The following is a 21,017-nucleotide window of genomic DNA, read 5'->3' on the forward strand; positions in this document are numbered from 1 at the left end:
ACAGACTGCTGTAATAGAGATGAACTTGATCCAAATCATTCAAAACTTATTAACTCTCAAACGCAGATCCCGCTTCTCATTTCAGTCCATCCCTAAATGGTTGCTTTAGCAGAGAGCATAAGATATCTTTTTGATTTATACACAGTCCATTAAACTGAATTACAAAAAAAAAAATGCAATCCTTCAGAGGAAAAAGAATGGACAGATTTCCCATCTGGGACAGTGAAAGCCATAAATATGTAAGCTTACACATTTGGAATGAAGTGATGATTTTTCACATATCTCCCTTCTGCACTAGCAAACAAGAATTAGAAACAGAAAAACTCAGAGCTAATTTGACACAATGCTGAGAAGTGCATAGCAAGTAATGAACTCCCAGGAGCAATCAGCAAGGCTCAGGCCTACATTTGTTTATACCAGGATAGATTCAGAATAACTTTACCAATGGCAACCAGTTCAATAGCACTGACAGAAGTTGTCTGGATTCATACTGGAGTAACCAAAATTGGAGCATAGTCCTTAAAGTAGCAAAAAGAAAACAAAACAAGAGTATCTGAAATTCAAGAATTCTTACTTTTGGTATTTTATTGAAAATATTTTTTATTTTATTTAGGAAGTTTTACCTTAAACTTGCAGTGGTAAGCAGTATATTTTTTGTAATTACTGGGTTTCTAGAGACTTCACAGACTTGAAATATTTGGGAATAGTCCCCAAAATGCAGAAATCAATATTTCTGAGGAAAAAAAGGACTACATATAACCAGTCTTATTTGTTTGTGATGAGAGAGATGCGGATGCTGTACTTATCAGTGCACAAACACCTGCTGTTCCTATACAGTGTTTCTATTAAAAGAGTGATCAACTTCAATAGTCTTCTGTTGGCAACCTAAAATCAAATTGTTTCTTGTTTGAAAATTGGTACTCGCTGGTGCTAAGCGTTTGCTGTGCTGTCATTTTTTAACTTTTATTATAAAAACAAAATTATTAGCCATTTTAGCATTTTGTTTAATAAGCATTCAAGAAAACTGATTACTCTGAGCTGTCTCTGCATGCTTTGATTGTGATACAGCAGGTTTTGTACCTCAGTGGCAAGCTTCAAGAAGCTTTTTAAAAATGCTGCTGTTTTCAGTATAATTACACCATGGCACAATTACTTTTATACATTTGCTGTCTCCCAACGAGGCCTGGGATCAATATTCAGCAGTGATGAAGGGTTGCATCTCATGTTCTTGTTCAACCTCAAAAAATTATGAAAGGAATTCCAGCTCAACATTACTCTCCTGGCACGTCACCTTGTTAAAGAGATGCGTTTACTGAAGGCACAAATCCAGCTGACAGTGGTGTTGCTACTACAGCCAATGCCTGTTTCAGCAAGTACCTAAAAGGAACAGAGTGAACAATATTCTGCATCTCATGCACTGTTTCCTCCTTTTGGTCTCACTCCTCGCTGTTCTGATGTCACTTTTGCCTCTAACAAGGTTGTTCGTTATATTTTGGAGGTTGCTGTAATTCAGTCAATCCATGGAAGATCATGCTGTAGAAGTGGCAGCAAGTCAATGGATGGGTACTGTTTGTAAGTAGTTATCTGTCTGGGGCCTGGTGTGGTTGGTGGTGCTGAGTTCCAAAACCTGAGAGCCAAATCAAAATCTAAAACAGCTCCCACAGGGCAATTCTTTCACCACTTCAAGTTCATGTCAAAGCGAGCTTCATATATACGCCTAAGAGATTTTTGTGCATGATGACAGAAACTATTAAAAATAATTTAACTTACTCCCTTTGGTAAAGTATTTACCACCTAGTGGGGAAAAAAAAAGCATTCAGTTATAGAATCATGTAGCAATCTGAGTAGAAGACCTTCAAGACCAAATCCAAGGTCATCATATGTTTCAACATCAATTAACTCTTCAAGCCTAACGAAGTGTTCAGGGCAAGTAATTCTGTGGAACACAGATAGGATGACAAGAGCAGCAGTCTGAAAAAAATGTATTTCTGTTATATAAGTACTTTGCACATATAAGTCAAAATAAGTATGTAGAATGAGTGGTGCTTTAAAACCCAAGAGTATTTGCTGCAGCTGGAAAGAGATTTTGATCTCATGTTTAGCAAACCTTTAGTATAATTTTGACACCATTATGACTGATCACGTCTAGATCCCAAAATACAACATCTAGAAATGTAAATGTTAGAACTGACAAAACAACTCTACAATTCCTGTTGTGTGTAGCCTGACTGTCAGAGAATCACAGAGTTGTAGGGTTGGAAGGAACCTCTATAGAGATTAAGTTCAACCCCTCTGCTAATGCAGGCTCCCTACAGGAGGTGACTCAGCCTCTCTGTTGTTGTTGTGAATAGGAAAAATAGCATATGAAGTCTAAAAATAACTCAAGGCATTATCTTACAGATACCGTTATCTTCAAATTCAGTCAAGATGACCTCATTCACCAGACAATGGATCTATTTACTCAAACAGTAACTCCTGAGTACAAGTGTTTGCAGTGACAAGACAATTCACAGCACAAATTAGTTCTTGAATTGATAATTAAGTCATTTGTGTTTTACTGAATTTCATATAATGTAAACATCCCAGAAGTGCATGTTTTCAGTTATCACTTACAGAAAGAAGTGCAGCTTATCAGAAGTATTGAGAATAAATTTGTAAGACCTGGAAAAACTGAAAGGTTTAAAATGATGCTTTCATTTCTCCTTTAAATCTATGTCTAATACCTTTCTTCCATTTCTTTTTTCCTGGTGTGACTAATGTCTTTTTCTTCCTGATGGCAATTTTTTTTTAAACCTTTCCTTTCAATAGAGTTTCTCTAGCTTTGGAATACAGAAACAAAGCCCTATCTTTTTTCAGAAAAAGAATTTTTTTTTTTAAATCTACACGAACAGAAAGTGAAGACTATTATTTCAAATCTTCAAAATGAATGCCTATGTAAGCTGGCAATCCTTTCGCCCTGAAAGTATCTACGTACCAGCTAATTTTAGGGCAGAAAGGGGCAATAATTTGCATATAGGCGTATACTGTACCTTCTCCTTCTCCGATCTTGCTGCTTTCATAGAAATATTCAAAAGCCTTACAAAGTGATGAGGCTTCTAAGTTGATCTATGTGATTTACGTTGTCTCTCTGCCTTCTTCAGGGAAGTATCATACTTTTGAGGTGCAAACAGTTGGGCCCAGGTCAAGCAAACCTCGTATAAGGCTATCACCAACTTTTTGAGGTACAGTAAAAAGATTTCCATGTAATAGGTTCTTCTTGAGTTACTCTAAAGTTAGCTCTGTATATGGGTTTTTGCACAGAACACATTCTCCTTTGCAGACATAGAAGGAAGTCTGCAATATATAACCATCACAGAGCAGTGGAATGAAAGCATTCACGTTAATAGCTTCCACACAATTTTATCCTGCTTCTCCTTTCCAGCATATTTATTTAACTTCCAGAATATGAACTGTCTAATAAAACTCTGCTACAAAAAATACAAGTTTCCTCATGAAATATGTATATGCAGAACACGCAGTCCTTTCTCCCCATAAGCTATTGCTTATCTCCAGTGCACGCAGGAGATGCACGTGAGATGAAGAAGCAGAACAAAATATCCCCAGCCATCACTGCATTGCTCTTTCTTCTGATCCTGGCAAGAACTTCATTTTGCTGCCTCAGTCTTAAAGCTACTTGGTTTAGCTTCTGATGGGGGGAGGGGTATGGTAATAGCCATCCATGGTGAACAAGGATATCAGTTCTTACCTGCTTCACCTCATCTTTTCATTTAATATTAACTGAGTGCAGCCACTTCACTACTCACAGAAAATATCTATCAGAAATGAAAGAAGTTTACCTCTGTGCCTCTAGAAGTAGCAAAATAAAGACTAGTCTCCTTGTGTGAAAACAATAGCAACAGTCATAATAATAATTATTATTTACAGACAGTAGCTAACTCAGTTTTACCTAGGCAAGATTGTTCCATCACGTAAACAAATTTGAAGAATGAATTGCAGCATTCACATTGACAATTTTGAAGCAAAAAAAAAAATAATAAAAAATCAGATCCCACAGAGTCTATAAAACTGATAAACCTAATCCTCAAAGAAGTCCAGGACAGGGACATGCTGATGTCTGGAATATGCGTTGCTGTCTCTGTTTCACATTCTTATCTCTGTTGTGCACTGAAAGTTAATTTTTACTCAAACCAAAGATTATTTCTCCTCTGTAGAACAGAGGAAAGCATCTCCCAGAGTTAATGAGATACAGTTTTGAAACTCTCTGTAATCTGAGTTTTAGAATGCATTTGTCTTATTGTTTCCCCAAGTTTAAGACTCAGATAGTTCACTTAGATAACTACCCAGAAATTCACTATTGGAAGTCTTTTTTTTCCAAGCCATAAAAGGAAACAAAGGCCTAGCACTGTTAAATCAAACCCAAGAAACCAATTTCAACTCAACCACGTTCACGACTCATACTTCACCTTCGTAAGTTTAAAAACAATGCACTCTCCAGTCATGAAAACTGTATAAAAGAAGCTTTAAACTGAAATAGTTGCTTAAACTATAAGGAAAGACTTAGTTCTAAGGCTTAAAGTTCCTTTAGTTGTCAGTCATTCATGCACAAGAAGTCATACAACACATTTGGGAAATAAGACTGATTTCTCTGAATGAACTCCATGCATTGAGTACTCTTTTTAATGGGAAATAGAACATAAGACCTTCTCAACCATCACCCCCAACAGGGCTGTTAGGTAAATGTTAAGATTCAGAACCTAAACTATACCCTAAACAAGGTAGATTCTTGACTGAGCTTGCCAAGTCCTATTTCTGTAATTAAAAGTGTTCTCTTGGCTCCCTTTAGAAACTTAAACAACAGCCAGTGTAATTGAATGCGCTCTCTTTTGCTTATTGAACTTAGAATTCCCTTATCCAGATAACAGTGCTTCCTTAGAATTTGCCTTGGGCATTTCTGCAAGGTCAAAAAGACCTAATGCACAGACACGGATAAACCCAGTTTGAATTACCACGTCCATTTATGCTCGAGTGGCTCAGTAACCCTGATGGCAACAAATCAAAACCAGTACGTTTGGGAGCATAGCACTCAACATTTCTGAAAACACAGAAAGAAGGCACGGTCAGAAAGAAACCTGAAATGCTGTTGCACCATCATCACCCTGTCTTAGCAAGCACACTGCTAGCACTTGTAACAAACAGGATTCACACACTTGTGCAGGAAGCAGACAGAACCACATTACAGGAATTAAGAATCCACAGTTGCCAAGAGACACCAGTTTGGTTGCACAATATTGTCTTTTTGATGAATAAACTGCAAATGAGAAAATCTCTTTCCTTGCCAGTAGAGCTCAAAAAACTGAAACTACTTGTTTCTTCTTGTGAAGTCCTTTGTTAGCAGAGGGGTTTTAGGAGCTTTAGTTGGTGTCAAATGAAGTTGCACTCGATGGGAACTCTAATGCTACAGAACTTGTGAAAGTGGTATCTAAAACCCTCTTTTCAACAGACAAGACTTTGTGTCTCAAATAACTGCTGTCACGAAGGCGCCACTAAGAATTAGTTATCAGTCTTTCTTTTGTTGAAATTATAGCTTCACTCATTTTAAGGCATTAGATAAGAGGACATGTCTGCTCTGAAAGGGCAGCTATCCTCAGTGCAGGTTACAGCTCAACCTCTGCCGCTGGGTAGCTGAGTTGGAAATCAGTGGCTTGCGTGGAAGCATATTGTAAAGCTGGGACACTGCTGTGAATAATGAAGCATATCAAGTGTTTCGATAAACCAAAGGAATCTAAAGGGTTTTCAGAAAGAAAAGAGAAGGGACATTAAGGCTTGTCTTATTTTTTGAAATCTTCCATTAGTACCCTCATGGAGACCTGCTCTCTACCTCTCAGACAACTGACTTAAAATTCCATTTAAGAAAATAAAGAGCACAATTCTGCCATCTCTTCAAAGATTTCACTTCATGATGGAAAGCTTATATTGTTGTTTTTTCGCTGCTAAAGATTACTCAAGTGTATTTTCTGCTAGCATTTGTGTTATTTTATTAACGTCTCTAATACCAGTCACCATTATAAAAGGAATTCCATTTATTTTTTCAAACATGATTACTGGTCTTGATTTTCATCCTCAGAGCAGAGATAGTTTTGAAGGAGCCTTGGGAGGAGGAAGGAATACAACTCAGACACTGCAGTCAATTGTTACCTCTGAGCACATACACTTAGTTTGCTTTTCTTTGATGCTGCTGCCAGTTTTATTCACAGGCGTATAAAAAAAGGTCACGACATTTAGAATTACAGTACGTTGGAAATTAAATGTTCCTTTACATTTTTAATTTCTGAAAGTAATTTATTATGGAATAATATTTGAATATGATTGAATGAATGTGTGAAGATTAACGTGAACTGCCTTCAAATTGGAAGTTCACAAGCACATATATTTAACCTTGTTGTATAATAGGCATAGAAAAGTTTATGCAGTAGCTCCAAGAGCCGCATTTCCATTTTGCTGGAAGCATTTGTACTGTAATTCTCCTTAGTATTTTTCCACTGACATATCTGTATGGAGCATGAGGTTTAGCTCTCTATCATTTTCTACTTAAGATTATTCTGTATTTGAATGGATCGAACTAAATAAGAAGTCCCAATTGTTGACTTTTTTTTTTTCCCAAATCTTTATATAAGAAATCAATCTGCTGAGTTTTATACAAATTAAGCAATGCTAATGGTGCAGAGCACTATAAAAGGAAAAGAGAAATCTGGGGTCAAGTTGAGAGAAAGACACCAAACGACCTAAATGCTACCAGGAGCTCCAGACCTGGAGGTTTGAGGAAGGGGGCTCACTTCAGTGCTGCTGGGACCAGAGTGGCTTCAGTGAACAGAGATGCACTGCCACAGATTGCCTTCTAGCTCTCTCACATGACCTCAGGTACTACTCAGGGCTTATTTCTCCAAAACCAGGTGACAGCGCTTGCTGAACAAATAAAAGAATCATACCAACACCATTCTGTAGACAACCCTTTCCACTGGCAACTAGAACTCACAATTCTTGTATAAACCTGAGTTGGACTGGCTGTCACCCTGCTGGAAGGGCAGATGCACGCCATACAGACTCCTCCTTCAGCCAAACCTGCAGCCAGAAGCCTTGCCTGCATCATGGCTCTGTGCCCTCAAGCTGCATCACACCGTTTAGGAGCAAATTCTTGCAAACATAGAACTTCAGCACCCAGCTCCAGAAAGGAGCAGGCACTGACAGAGGAAAAGATTATACTGCTGTTCCCCCTCCATGTATACATATATACATGTGCACACAGTCACCCCACACCTGTACCAGTTTCTTGCCTGTGACAATATAACCAAATTCATGAGCAGTTCCTTAGCACACACTTGGCAGGAGATAACTAGTACATTGTTTTGACCATTTCCATACACATCTGACAGGGAATTCCCTTATACCCAGGTGACTGTGCTCCTCCAAGCACTCCCTTCATGCCACACTGAAACAGCAGAAATGACACATCTAATATCCTTGCCCCTGCTGCTATCACCAGGGCAATAACATGAGTACTGCTAGCCCAAGAGAGGCCTCTTGAAAATGCCTTCAGGAAAGTTGCTCCACCAATCACCCAATCCATTAAATTAATACTTTGTTGGCCAGAGTTGGAGTTTTTGAGTCAAGCAAAACAAAAGCCTGGGTTTTAGAATACATATACGCTGCCAAATTGCATTTATCAAGATAAGGGTTATTAGAATCTTTTTTTCTCTTGTGTGAATGAAATTGTAAGCTTAAAATGTCACTGAAGATTTATTAATCTGATACTCTTTCTGATAAGGGCAACAAAGAGGGCATACAGGGAGAAGAAAAGTATGTGTTTTTGACAGACTGCAAGGAGGAGAAAATATGTATGAGGCCATTTATCAGCGTGTATTCTGTAACCAAAAGATTCAAGTCACATAAAGCAATATTATTTATATATTGATTTCAGAACCTTGCCATCTAAAATACTTCATCTAAGTCTCATAGAGCTAGGCAAACAACAGTCTGCGATTTTCAAGAAATGGAGCAAACCTGAATTTTCAAGATCTAGGCTGGAGAATCATTGCAAATACTCCAAAAACCGACTCCTTTTCCTTTCTAAATGGCCTTTCCCATAATGACGTGGAACTCTCAGACAGAACCTGGCTGTGGTACCCCACTGCTGCTGGGGTTGGGCTTTCAGTGCATCTCCTTTGCCAGAGCTAATCCCCTTTGGATGAGATCAGTCCAAGACAGCTTGTGCTTACTTCCCTGGGGAGGTGAATTAGCTCACTGGGCTTACAAACCTAAACACAGAGTGCAGCAGAGGGCTGGCAGAGAAAATACCTGTGCTGAGACACCAGCCTTCAGTTTTATCTAACATCATTTGAAGTGAGCTTGCTATTGTGAGGCAACCTAAATGTTTCTTACATAAAACCCGATAAACATAGCATGTGACTTCTAACATCAACAACAAGGCTAATTACAGCAATACGGATTGCATGTTATCAACAAGAGGGAACACATGCCCATGCAGCCTTAAATGACTTTCTGAATAACAGGCTACTGATAAACATACATCTATACTTACTTACATACAAAGCAATAGCCATCAAGTAGCATTCTTTGTCTTCTATGATTCAGAATTTCATTCAAAATATTTTCATACAAGAAATGAGAATCATGAGCCAGAACTCAGTTTTCCTATGGGACTCAGTCAGGTAGGTGTGTGTTATGCAGAAGCTGTTTGAAAACATTACACGCATACAAAAAAGTTCACTTTACTTTGGCTTTTTCTCAAAAAGTGCTCCATATTTTATAACTGGTAGATTTCATAACTATTATGTTTTTTTTCTCCTGATAGCATAACAGGAAACAGCTTAGTTGCTGTCACTTCATCACCACCTCAACTCACCAGTCTTTTCTGTCTTGTGTTTTACGCTTTCAGGACCTGGGAGGCAGGGGCAGGGTCCTTCACATCGAGTTGTGATGGTTTTGCCAGAAGTACATGCATGAAACTCCAACTTGCACTGAAATCATAAAAAAGCAAGAATATGTTTTGAATTAGGACAAGATATAAAAGCAGCAGCTGCGGATTAAATGAGAAATTGCTTTTAGCCATAACAGCATTGGACAGATTGCAAAACTTCAATCTCTATTGAAAATACCATTGTTTTTTATTATCATAGATAGCAACAATAATAGCTACTTCCTTTGCAGTCTATTGCATGACATTTCTAAATGTGCATCATAAAGTGTTGTTATTCCCTGTTTAAATGTATGGAATCTGCAGCACAGCAGCTTCAAACAACTTCTTCCAGGACACTGACAGATCAGCGGCAAAGATGGGAAAGAAATACAAAGAATACAAACTCCAGAATCCCAGCTGTTCCCACACTGCAGCACCATCCTTCAGGCATAAGCACTTCAAAGGGACTGCTTCACTTTCCACCTGTACATTGGTTGGTATCAATACCAAATTTTCGTTTGGTCTTTCAGGATTTGGCTACTCCTAATTTTTACTGAGAGCAGCAAGCCAGGTCTGAAAGTACCCATGAAAAGACACCAATCCTTGCAACAGTGAGAACCAAAGGAAAGCAACTCAACTTCAAAGAAAATGCTTCACTGAGAGATGCAGATACTTGAGGACGAGACTGGTCTTCCCATGGTTGCTGCTCTCAACGAGGATGAGATTCTAATTGACTCCATCCAATAACTATAAACTGCCATAACTGTTTACAGCACTGTCCCTAAAATTAACTGTTCATTATGCAATGAACTCCAGAAATGCAGAAAAACTGTAAAACAACCAAAGACTGAAAATTAAACTAGAATCACTGAGGTTGGAAAAGATCTCCAAGATCATCAAGTCCAACTGTCAGCCCATTATCAACATACCCACCCACAGAGGAGCACAGTACAGCTCCCTATATTTGCATATTATTGCTGGTCCCTCTCCCTTCCCTAAAACCTCAGCAGATGGGATTTCCAGCACTGCATCCAGACCATTTAGGACAGAAGGACACGTGCAGTATTGGACAAATGAGACAATCCAGGAGAATTAATATTGCAGAAGCATGCTAGTTAAAAAGCCCTGATTTATAGCACTCTGGCTATTCACAGCCTTTGCTGTTTGCATTAGATCGTTTTAGTGCTGACTTCCCCTAAGAGCTCTGTGCCTGTGGAGCTGTCCTCTTTGCAGTTACTGCCTCAAGGATACTTCCCCCAGCCGGAGCACAGCAGCACAATCGCTGGAGACCAGACTAATGTACTAATAAAGCAGAGTACAAGAGGACAGCACACAGAAGCAGGCACAGAAACGTGCCAAGCATTCTCTTTGGCTCGATACCTACTGGACTCAATTCAATCCCATTTATTTTTATTTTTTTTTTCTTCAAGTGCTGATTTTAACACAGCAGAGCCTGAGGGCTTTTAATAGAGGAGGGAACAGTGCCTGCAGCCCTGAGGCAGCACCACTCCCTGCAGAGACTGCCTCCTGCCAGGGGAAATCGGGAATGCTGGGCTGCAAAATCCTTTGATAAGTCTGAGTTTTATTATAGATTAATTCTTTTCCATTGAAAATTAGATCAGCACGCTCGCACAGTGTGACACCATGTGTTTTGAAACATAAAGCTTCTTTAAAGGCCGAAGGATACATCCCACAGGACCACAGCATTACTCCATGAGGTTGCAGTGGGCAACCAGAGCCCTTTACAGCAAGAGCCATTGAACAGAATCACAGCATCACCTTCTGTTATTTTGGTACAGTGGAAGCCAGGAGAAGAGAACAGGATGTTGTTACAAGATAAATGCCTCCTGCTTCGAAAATACTGCAAATGTCTTGGCTTTGCCTCTGTTTATTTTTGTTAAAAGGGCCTCATCTTTGCCCAGGCTTTAATCTAGCAGCAGGAGCCCATTATCCTCTGCCTACATCCTATTCTGTTGACATTATCTCCCAGCCATTCCGAACTTCAATGCACCCTGGTGGCTGCATGCTCTGTGTGATGCTCTGCCCTTCCAATTTAGGAAGAGCACAGACACACACAAACATGTGCAAGCTTAGTTTGCACTTTACTTATATTCCTAGCAGCTCCTGCAAGAAATAAGTACTTATTTTTCATCTGTCTGCTCATTTGCTTAATCTATGCTGTTTGCACAGCACACATATACAACAGAAAGCAGATCAGAAGGAAAAGAGACAAGGAGAAAGGAGAACACTCTGCGTGCTCAGTTCTGAAGATGATGACTTTTTCTGTAGCACATTCTGATAGTCACTGATACCAAGAGCCATAAATCTTCCTGCAGCTGGAGCTGATTTAATCCCTTACAGAACATCAATTAGTTACATATTTTATTATGCATAATAAATGTAAATTATGTATCTAAGCACTTGCAATTATACTTTAAACACCACCTTTAAGATGCTAAGGCCTATTGCAAGCTCATTAGCATATGCAGCTACAAAAAGAAGAGCTTTACACTCAAAAACAGCAAGGCAGGTTCTTCTTCATCCTTAAGACTGACAAAAATGGCAGCCAAAAATCTCAAAGACAAACCCCAAACATCAACAAACCAAACAAACAAAAACACCCCACCCTGATTACAGAGGGCAATCCCTGTGATCTGAATGTGCAGAGTAAGTAAGAGATCTGAGCTTGAAGATCAGAGTGGTGCAGCCACATTAATATATTGTTTTGCCTGTGTTTAACCTCACTGCAGATCCATCTTTCCAGGATGTTCATTTGTGTCTGCATTGATAGAACTGGTCTGGTAGTTCAGCACTGGGGAAGGAAGGCAGAACTCCATAGCTTTATGTAGTAAATCAGAATAATAAATGATGACTTTCCAAAACAGAATCACCTTATATAACTATCTTCCCCTTCCCTAAAGAAAAACACAGTAAATGTTAAAAGTACAGTTTTTCTGTAATAACCCTTGACAGAACAGCTCACGGAAATAGCTTCAAATTGGATTGGAATTCAAATTTAGCCTCGAATTGGATTGCCCAAACCAAAATTGTGATACCCAAAGGCAGAACGGCCACAGAAAACATCTTACTGAGTGCCAGCAATGTTTTTGGACTAATCTGATGCTGGATCACCAGTATAGGAGACTCAACTTTCCTCAAAACAAGGAAACCACTCTCCTAAAAACAAAAGCTGTCACTTGTCTTACAACCCTCGTCTCCTTTTCTCACACACAAAAAAAGGTATAGGACAGGACATTGACAAGTGACTCAACCTATCATGGACTTGAAAGCCAAAGGGACACTATGAGCTTGGCAAACACACACACAGAGCTCCTTACAGTGATCCACACAGAAGTCAGCAGGAGCAGTCCTACACTTCAGGGCTCATCCCTCTGATTTCAAGGATCCTAGTCTGACATGGTATAAATGGGTCTGAGTCAAATCTCTGCTGAGTGTGCCAGGCTTTGTGTTTCTCTGCTACCTCCCCAGTGTTTGAACTGCATTTGTTTACTGTGAACCCCAAGGCCCACATAAAGATCTCTAAGCTATTTTACTGCAAATAGAAAAGCAGCTCTGTTATTTGTTGCTAAACACATATGGATATCAATAAAATATATGAGGGGAGAAACGGTTGAACATTTTCATGGAAAATTCATAAATTAATTTATTCAACTAAGATGGGGGAAATTATTGCAGAGAGTGTTTTGGCTAAAGTGTTCCCCTGAGAGCTGACTGCTCGTATAATGATTCCCTCTTTATTGTCAGTGAATCTACAGCAATGTGTTTTGCATAAGCATTCACATCTGAGGGAGAAAGAAAATAGCTACATAAAATTTATTCCCAGCTATTTTATTCTTGTCTGTCAGTCTCCATCCTGTGGCCCCTGCTGGAGGAGAATCTAGGTATTGTTTTATGATGCAGTAAAACAACATATCTGTCTCTCTTTATACTGGCTTTTAAGCTTTGGCAGCCAGGTTTTGATCTAACCCATACATAAATGATATTGCCAAGTAAGTTTTTGTGGTCTTTCATGCAAGGGGGTATACCTGACTAATGAATATCTGCACGGACAGTTTAGTACAACCATCAGACCATATTAATAACCTGAAGTGCTTTGCTTCAAGACACAAGGAACTTGACTATTTGGTTAAAAAACAGCTGAGTGCAGCAGCAGAGGGGTGAAGCCAGGGACAGCAGTGCTGAGCCACGTGGCCATCAGGAGTTGGCATGGAGCAGCACAACAAACCGTGCCTAGCACTGAGCAATGTGCCACTCCATGCCCTGCTGCAGGGCCAGGATGGAGACTGACAGTTCCCTCTGCAATGACAGAGCTGTGCACTTCATCACCATGATTTTAATTACAGTGCACTCAGGGTAAGATTGCAGCTCCGAGGGCACCACTCAGCAGGGATGTAAATGTAGTTGCAACTTCCAGGGTCACTCCCTGATATATATCTATCACTCCAGGATATATACATGGTTGTAGGAACACAGAACTGAGGAGCAGAGTACTCTGCTCAGGCTCAGCACCCTAACAGATATCAGGGAGGAGGGTGAGAGAGCACACTGTGCCAGCACTCAGCATGGGGAGAGAATCTGAGACTCTGATTTGATGGTAACATAAAAAGTTACAACACAAAAGCCACCATTTCCATTTCTTGTAGTTATGCTGATAAAGGAGAAAAAAATGTTAACTTCCAAACTTATATTGCTTCTGTCATTAACTGAAGTGTGAATTAAAAAAGAGGAGAAGAGATATAAGCATATTTTCTTTGCTGCAAGCAACCAGCAGACAATATACATAATGGAGATAAACTCCCGCACCATCTTCTCCTCTAAAGAGGGACAAAATCAGAATAGGAGGTTAAATTTTATAGGATACCAATTAAAATGTATGTTAAAAACTGAAATATTACACATCATCTCAACAGCAGTGGCTCTAAAACCATATTGTTGAGCAGTACTGTCACTTGGAAGGCCCTGCAGCTTTGTACAGTGCCACTGAGAATTATTTCCACACTATGTTTGTTTCACAGTGCATCTTTTGCTCACTCACAACACAACTCCTCAAAACTTTGGATGAAAGCTCATTATTTTCTACCTTATCTTTCACCTGCCATCAGCAGTAGCTAAAGCTTCCTGAAATTACAGGATAAAGAAAAATCTAAATTAAAAAAAAAAAACATATCTGTAGTTTTTCTTACCCATCTAATCTTAGCAGGTAATTAGAATCCATTGGAATTCAGACACCTATTTGAGAGGGGCTGTTTGTTTACATGCTTTAGAGCAGTGCATGCCATTGCTTCCTTAGCTAGGGCTCTTATCACTATCTGCTTTATAAGCCTCTGCCCCTACTTTTCATCACAAAGAAAAAGCTGCTATATTTGGAACACCCTTAGTCCAAGAGACTGATTTTACTAAGAAAAGAACCAAAACAACTTGGGATATTAACAAGTTAAGCATCCTCAACTCATAAGAGGAGACACCATATGATGCACAGCCATTGCTGCTGAACACGTGCAGTTATTGGGAATCCTGCAAACTTTCAGGCTCTGTGAAGCCCAAAATGCCCAAACCAACTGCCTAGGTGGGCAGCGATAAGGCAGTGAAGTCAGCCACATGCATTAGCATCTGTAAGCTAACACAGGCATCCTGACACCCCTTTAACTCATGACTCAGTGGTTCTGCAGCACTTCCCCCCCCCCCTACCATATGTTGGAAGAGAGTGCTTACTGCTGCAGGCTGCTCTGCCCTGCACATGCTCTGCTCAAGCACAGAGCTGACTGGTGTTATTGTCACAAAGGGAAGGCTGGAAAAATCCCAATCATTTGTTGCCTGTTACAAGAGCTACCAGTCTAACATACAGCAGTTTGCCTCTGCAATAAGAGCCATACAAAGACCTTAAAAACTGGAACTCTAATTAGGAGCTCTGTGCTCCCTATGAGAACACGTAGCTGCTGCTATTATCAGGAGTTAAACATACATGTCAGTGGTGGAATAAACTCCAATTAACACAAACGACCTACTGTGTAAACACACACTGCCTTTTATGAAATGCACACTAGCTGTAAACCTTGAAGCAGATGTTACAGCTCACTGGGTCAGAAATCCTCATTCCTGCAAGAAATGACACAGAGAACTTCATTATATCCCAGGTAAACTGCAAATACTTGAGAAGGCTTCTCATAGCACACTTGCTTACAGGTTGGTGGTTAGTAACCTGCTGGTAAAAGAACAGGCTCCAGGTGTGGGGTCAGGAAGAAGGAAGCCAAGGTTTCCAGGCACAGACATTAACCAGGCTGAGCAAAATGACAGCAGAATGCAGTAAAGCCGAAAGGTCACATGAAGCGAAATTTGGAGGACCACAAATTGCCCCGAGCTCCACAGTCCTGCAGATCTAAGAAGAGAGATGCAGGACTTCGCCCTCGGGGTAAAATTAACCACAGAGCAGAGGGAAAGTGAGACCTAGGCAACCTTTAAATACCACTCGAGGTAAGTCAGGAGGTCACATCACTCATTTTGCCAACTGCAGGTTCTCTAAGCACAAGGGTCAGTCCCTAAAACCATACTTGTCAATTTTAAAACTGTAAAATGTAACATTTAAAGTCAGCTATATATATATATTTTCCCCTCCAAGTTCCAGTCACAGGCAATTAGCAAGTTGCAAATTTTCTACTTCCTGCAGGGTAAACAACTACCAACCAATAAGACAGACAAGTCATCTTCCAGGAGACAATTTTTTCCCCAGCTATGGCTTCAGAAAACAGTTGAGTTGCAGAAGGCAGCTCTCATGTAATTAAATATGGCATTAATTTCATATTTTGTGGCCTCCAACTATAATTAGAAATGGCTTAAACTTGAATCAGCAGAAGAGCAGAAGGCACCTCCCGGTTTTCATCAATTAAAGTCAAAGATTTGTTTCAGAACACAATGAGCCTGACTGCCAATGCACAGAGTCAGTGCAGGGTGAGCTCTGCACCTGAGAGCAGTTCACTCTTCCTTGCTTTCAAATTAGTGCACAAGAGATCCTTAAAAGAGCCTTGTGACTGCTCAGAGGACCATCAGCTGGGAAGGACTCCCATGCAGAGGCCAACTGAGCTCTAACCCTGAACTGCCATCAGCATGCTTACAAAGGACAATTTGGTTGACCTTCCATACTTGCAGTTGGACTCATGGTAGCCAAAGCTTTGCATTTAAATGTTATTCTGCTGGTTAAAACTATCCAAGGAGGAAACTACAGTCTTGGACAGGACATCTCTCAAACTGATATATGAAGACTCAGACCTATTTCAGTATTTGAGTGGCAGGGCTGCAAACCAAGGAAATTACATACTACTGCAAAGCACCCTTACAGGCAGAAAACAATCAGCTAATTTGGAGACTTCTGGACTGAAGGACAGAATTCTTTCCTGATACAAAACAAACAGCCCTGAGAAACAACTAGCAAATCAGCTCAATGTGAACTAGAAAGCTTAAAAATGCAGTAAATTGCATCAGCTAGATAGGGCGTGTAAGGTCGGAGGACTGGATATAGGACATGAAGGACACATTCAAGGGACCATTTATTAAGATAAGCACTTGCCATTTTTTTTTTTTTTTAACAAAATAAAATAGTTCTGCACTCCAAACGTAGCATGCCACTGAGCAATTTACTTTGTTTTCACATGCAGTGCAAGTTGCCAGTTCTGGAATCACATAGGAAGGGAAGACTCAGATGGCTCATGGTCCTGAAGGAACTTCAGGTCCTTTTTGGAGCAGCAGGGGACAAGTAGCATCGGGATGTGAAGCAGAAGAGTAAATTCATAAGAAGAAAGACTGATTTGTGCAATGCTGGCTTTGATCTTTCCAAAAGCACTTCCGTTACAATGAACAGACAAGTCAAAAGAAGCATACCTGTTCCCCTTTATCCTTGAGATTTATCACACACTAGCCTGGGCTAAACCTGCCGATTACTCTGCCTCTTCCCTCAGTCTCCCTCCTGCTAGCTATCAAGCGATGACAACTGCAAGGTACACACGTGCTTTCTTCTCCCCTTCCCTCAGCAAAGCCACATTCTCATATTGAAATCCGGCCACTTCTGGTGGCTCTTCAGATCACTGTCAAGTACCAGGGTCACACCAGCTCTCTGAACACACACTCAGGATTTGAGGTGCTTGAGAGATGTTACAAACATCCGTCCCCAAGAAGTAGCTGTGCACCTAAGCTTCCCCCAGCACAGGGGCTGGCTGCTGCAGGGTGGCACTGGCTCAGGATCTCTGCAGGATGCTTCACTGCACACCCAGGCATTGTGTATGCCCAGTAATTACTGCTATGAACTGTCTTTGGTGATGCTAATTGACTAGTCAGGAATATTTGCAGGACCAGAATCTAAATGGAAATGCAGACAGCACTGTTGGCCTATTTTAACAAATACATCCTATAGCCCATATTCTATATTCACATACAAAAGCACTTCGTCTTTTCTTCCTGCAGGATTTCCATGACAGCTCACTAGTGATGGGCACTTGCTAGCTGTGTGTGGCATTTACTTTGCTTGCCAGCACACCAGTCTGCCACATCCTAAAGCATAGACTTCAAACTCACTTCTCTACTGCATTTGTCCTCTTATTTCTCTTCATATTTTATATTACCTTTCTCTCTGTGAAATCATTCTCTATTCTAACTCTTCATAATTATGAGCTGAGAGTTCACAGCTAATAGTATTATTCAAAGAGGAAAGAAGCTACTTTTTTTTTTTTAATAGACCAAAGCCATCTTAGTTTAAACAAAGAAAATCACAGGAAAACAATTGGAGATTTGGACCGATCGATGCTGCTTGAAGTATACTTGCCATCTAATTGAGATGCATTCTCATTCTGTAGCCATTTACTGATCACATGAGAGAATGATGATTTGTCATTTTTACTTGCTTCAAATTACTAAAGGCAATTTAATTTATCTTACGGAGACAATGCATCAGATAACACGAACATAATCAAAAGGTAATGATCTGCTGCTCTACACACACACAGATACTGCAGTTACCAGTTAAACAACTGCCTACGTATGGCAGAGGGGAAGCACTGCAAGACATTCAGACCCCCGGGCACAGGGCTTCCCCTCTCAGTTAGTGACATTTTAAACAGAACAGTTTAGCTGTGCAAGTCTATCAATCTAGACTTCAGATGAGGCAACTCTTCATCTACTCAGCCACTTTCATACCCATCTGTCCTCACCTGGGCAGAGGCAGCAGCATCAAGTGGTGAGTAGAGTAGGTATGTTCCTGAAGGCTTTTATTCAATTAGTGTGCTGGCAACGTTTTAGCATCTCTAAGATCTCAAAGCCAACTCTCCCCATCAAACAGTAACTGCAATCACATCATCTTTAGCATGCATGTAGCTTCAAGCAAGAAGTTAGGTGGTAGCATGAGGTTGGAACTCTGAAGCTGCAAATACATTGCTAAATACTTATGCATTTGATGATACTCTGCTTAGTAGGTATGTACAGCCTGATAATACTTCAGAAGTACATTTTCACTTTCCCTTTGAAGTACTTCTACAAATAAGTTGAAGAAAAGTTGCTACTGCATCAGCTTTGGCTCCAGAAGCAGAGATGAATTAGTCTCTTGGGCCTCTACAGCACTCACACTCAGTTTCCACATGATGCACTTTCTTCTGAGCAAACACTGCCTTTGTTTCCAAGGAGTGAAGGTCGGTCTGGATTTCTTCTGATCACGAAATAAATTCCAATAGACCAAGATTCTTCTCCACAGGAGTTACCCCACTCCTTTCCAGTCAGATCTATCAGATTAAGTAGCTCATAGTAGACTTGCTCGGGTTTCAACAACTGTGATACATCCCCTGCAGCATCCCACTCCTTGTTACTGAATGTGTAAAATGTATAGTATTGACTAAACTTTCAGATCTGAGAACTTATGTTGCTTTATAAATGGAGTAAATCTGAGGCTTAAGTACTAATGCAAAATAAACAACATTCTGCAGTGCCACTTCTGCCTGCTTTCAGAATAGGAAAAAAATTAAGTCCTAAGAATGACAATCCATTTAATTGACTCCTCAGAATTTCTATTTTGTGAAGAAATAAAAACAAAACAAAAAAGTAAAAGCCCCAATGGTAAAAGGCACTGAAACAAAACATTTGGCAGTAACTAGCAAAGAAGCTTAGGGAATATATCTTGGAGCATAGCAACCAACACAGAGCGAGCTGGCTTCAGCTTTGAAGTTAAAGCTTCAGCAATGCTTCTGATTTCTAAAGATGACAATAGGAACAACAAAAAAATTAAAAGAAATAAAAGCAATCCCCAGGCCTAGTTCATCGCTCAGTGAATGGACTTGCTGTGAAAGATGCCCATACAAAGAAAGCAGAATTAGTTTGTTTGCTCAGAAATCAAGTAACCACGGCTAATCCTTTTACAGTATTATCCTATTTTGGCCTTTAATAAATCTGCTTTAAATTAAAGACGTGCCCAAGCCAAAAAAACACCTCCTTTGATGTTTTAAATGCCTCAAACTGTTTGCTGGTTAAAGCTCAAAATGTGACTTCTGAAACTAGAAAAATTAGTCATTTTTCAGTGCTACGAGGCAGACACCTCTCCAAAGGTACACAGGATTTACAACTTTCAAGCAAGCATCAGCACATCTTCTGCACAAAGAGGGTAAAGACTCTGAAGCCCAATGCTTTACAAAGCAGTTCGACAGAAGCAGCACCTCTCACATCACCTGAATACTGGAACAACGAATTTTCCATTTTATTTAAGTGGAAGTATGGAAGAAAATAAGCAAGTAATAATATACTTTAAGCTCATAATTAGCTATAAGTGATGACAAATATTCTCATTTTATCTTCCTGTCAAAAGGGCAGCTTTTAACATTTGAACCTTGGCAGATGATTCATAATGCAAATAAGAGATTTTTTTTCCCCCATTTCAACTTTGCCTGCAGAAGGGAGGAGCTCAACATCAGCTGTACACATCAAGCATCCAAACAAAGTGATCAGGCCATCCCTAAGGCACAGGTAACTGCCACCAGACACACAGGAGCTCAGCTAATTGAGGGCTTTTTAAGCTCCAACCATCATATGCCGATTTGATTTGGCAGAAAAAGTGTGATTCTAATCAAGTTAGAAAAGGAGCCCTGTGATTACCATCATCAAGAATGTCAGCTTTCTGCAAAAGAAAAAAAACCAACGAACAACAGCATTTGCAATCCCTATTTATTGCTAATTTCTCATAAAGGGTTCTCTAGCTAAATGCAAATTAGTTCACTGCATAGGGCAATCAGCTGCATAAGGTTCAATAACAAAGTGACTGAAACTCAGTTGTGTTACACTTGGATGTTCTTCAAAGAAAATTCTTGTGGCCTTTGAGAGGCCTGGGAACACTGCAGTTTCACTGCTTTTTTTTTTTCTTCTATTTTTTTCTTCAGACAGAAGTTTCTGTAGATGCCATTATTAACTACAAGGAAGCCATAGGGGCCTCATTGAGCTGTAGTCCCTCTTCAGCCTGTATAATTCAATTGGTTCAAAGGTAGCAATGGGAGGAAGCTGTAAAGACAGAGCACCCACTCACATCAGGATATGACCACAACCCTTGCCTTCATTTCCCTTCTCTTTTCTCAGCTATAATACACTGATCCTACAGAGCCTGAGTCAGGCAGATCTAAGAATCCTTTCGACATCAATGTAAACATGACAGTGGATCCATCTCAAGCATTTCTGGTGATAAAATTCAGCCCAATGGGAACCTGCCTTCTGGGTCCTATTGCACTATGAATTGATGGATAGTATTAAGATTGAAGGGTGGAACTGCTGAAAAGAGTTTCAATTTTTAATTATATATTCACTGTAGAACAAAACAAATAGTCCTATTTCAACAAGCTGAATAACAACTTACTGATTTCTTGTAGCTTTCACCTGGAGTAGTACATATTATTTCCTTCCTTGCATTCTTCTGAATTCTCATTAACCTTTCTGTCAAGGTTGCATTAAACATGTCTTGTTAATTCACCATGTTCTTTGAGAAATCTGACATGGAAATGACAAATGCTTA

The 21,017-nt window shown here is 39.9% G+C and overlaps 2 protein-coding genes across 2 annotated transcripts in view; one reads left to right on the forward strand and one right to left on the reverse strand.

The window, feature by feature from the left end:
* Nucleotides 1–21,017, forward strand: part of KLHL3 (kelch like family member 3) — a 261,783-nt gene that overhangs the window by 150,672 nt on the left and 90,094 nt on the right. The gene's annotated exons all lie outside the window — the stretch shown is intronic.
* The window catches only part of SPOCK1 (SPARC (osteonectin), cwcv and kazal like domains proteoglycan 1), a 174,991-nt gene that overhangs the window by 46,944 nt on the left and 107,030 nt on the right, over nucleotides 1–21,017 (reverse strand). The window contains exon 6 of the mRNA XM_065735074.1: nucleotides 8,921–9,035. Within this exon, the coding sequence (XP_065591146.1) occupies nucleotides 8,921–9,035 (115 nt within the window). The remainder of the gene's footprint in view (nucleotides 1–8,920; nucleotides 9,036–21,017) is intronic.

This window comes from Cyrtonyx montezumae, unplaced genomic scaffold, assembly GCF_038088225.1.
Source record: "Cyrtonyx montezumae isolate F1298 unplaced genomic scaffold, pur_monq_1.0 scaffold_18, whole genome shotgun sequence".
NCBI lineage: Eukaryota > Metazoa > Chordata > Aves > Galliformes > Odontophoridae > Cyrtonyx > Cyrtonyx montezumae.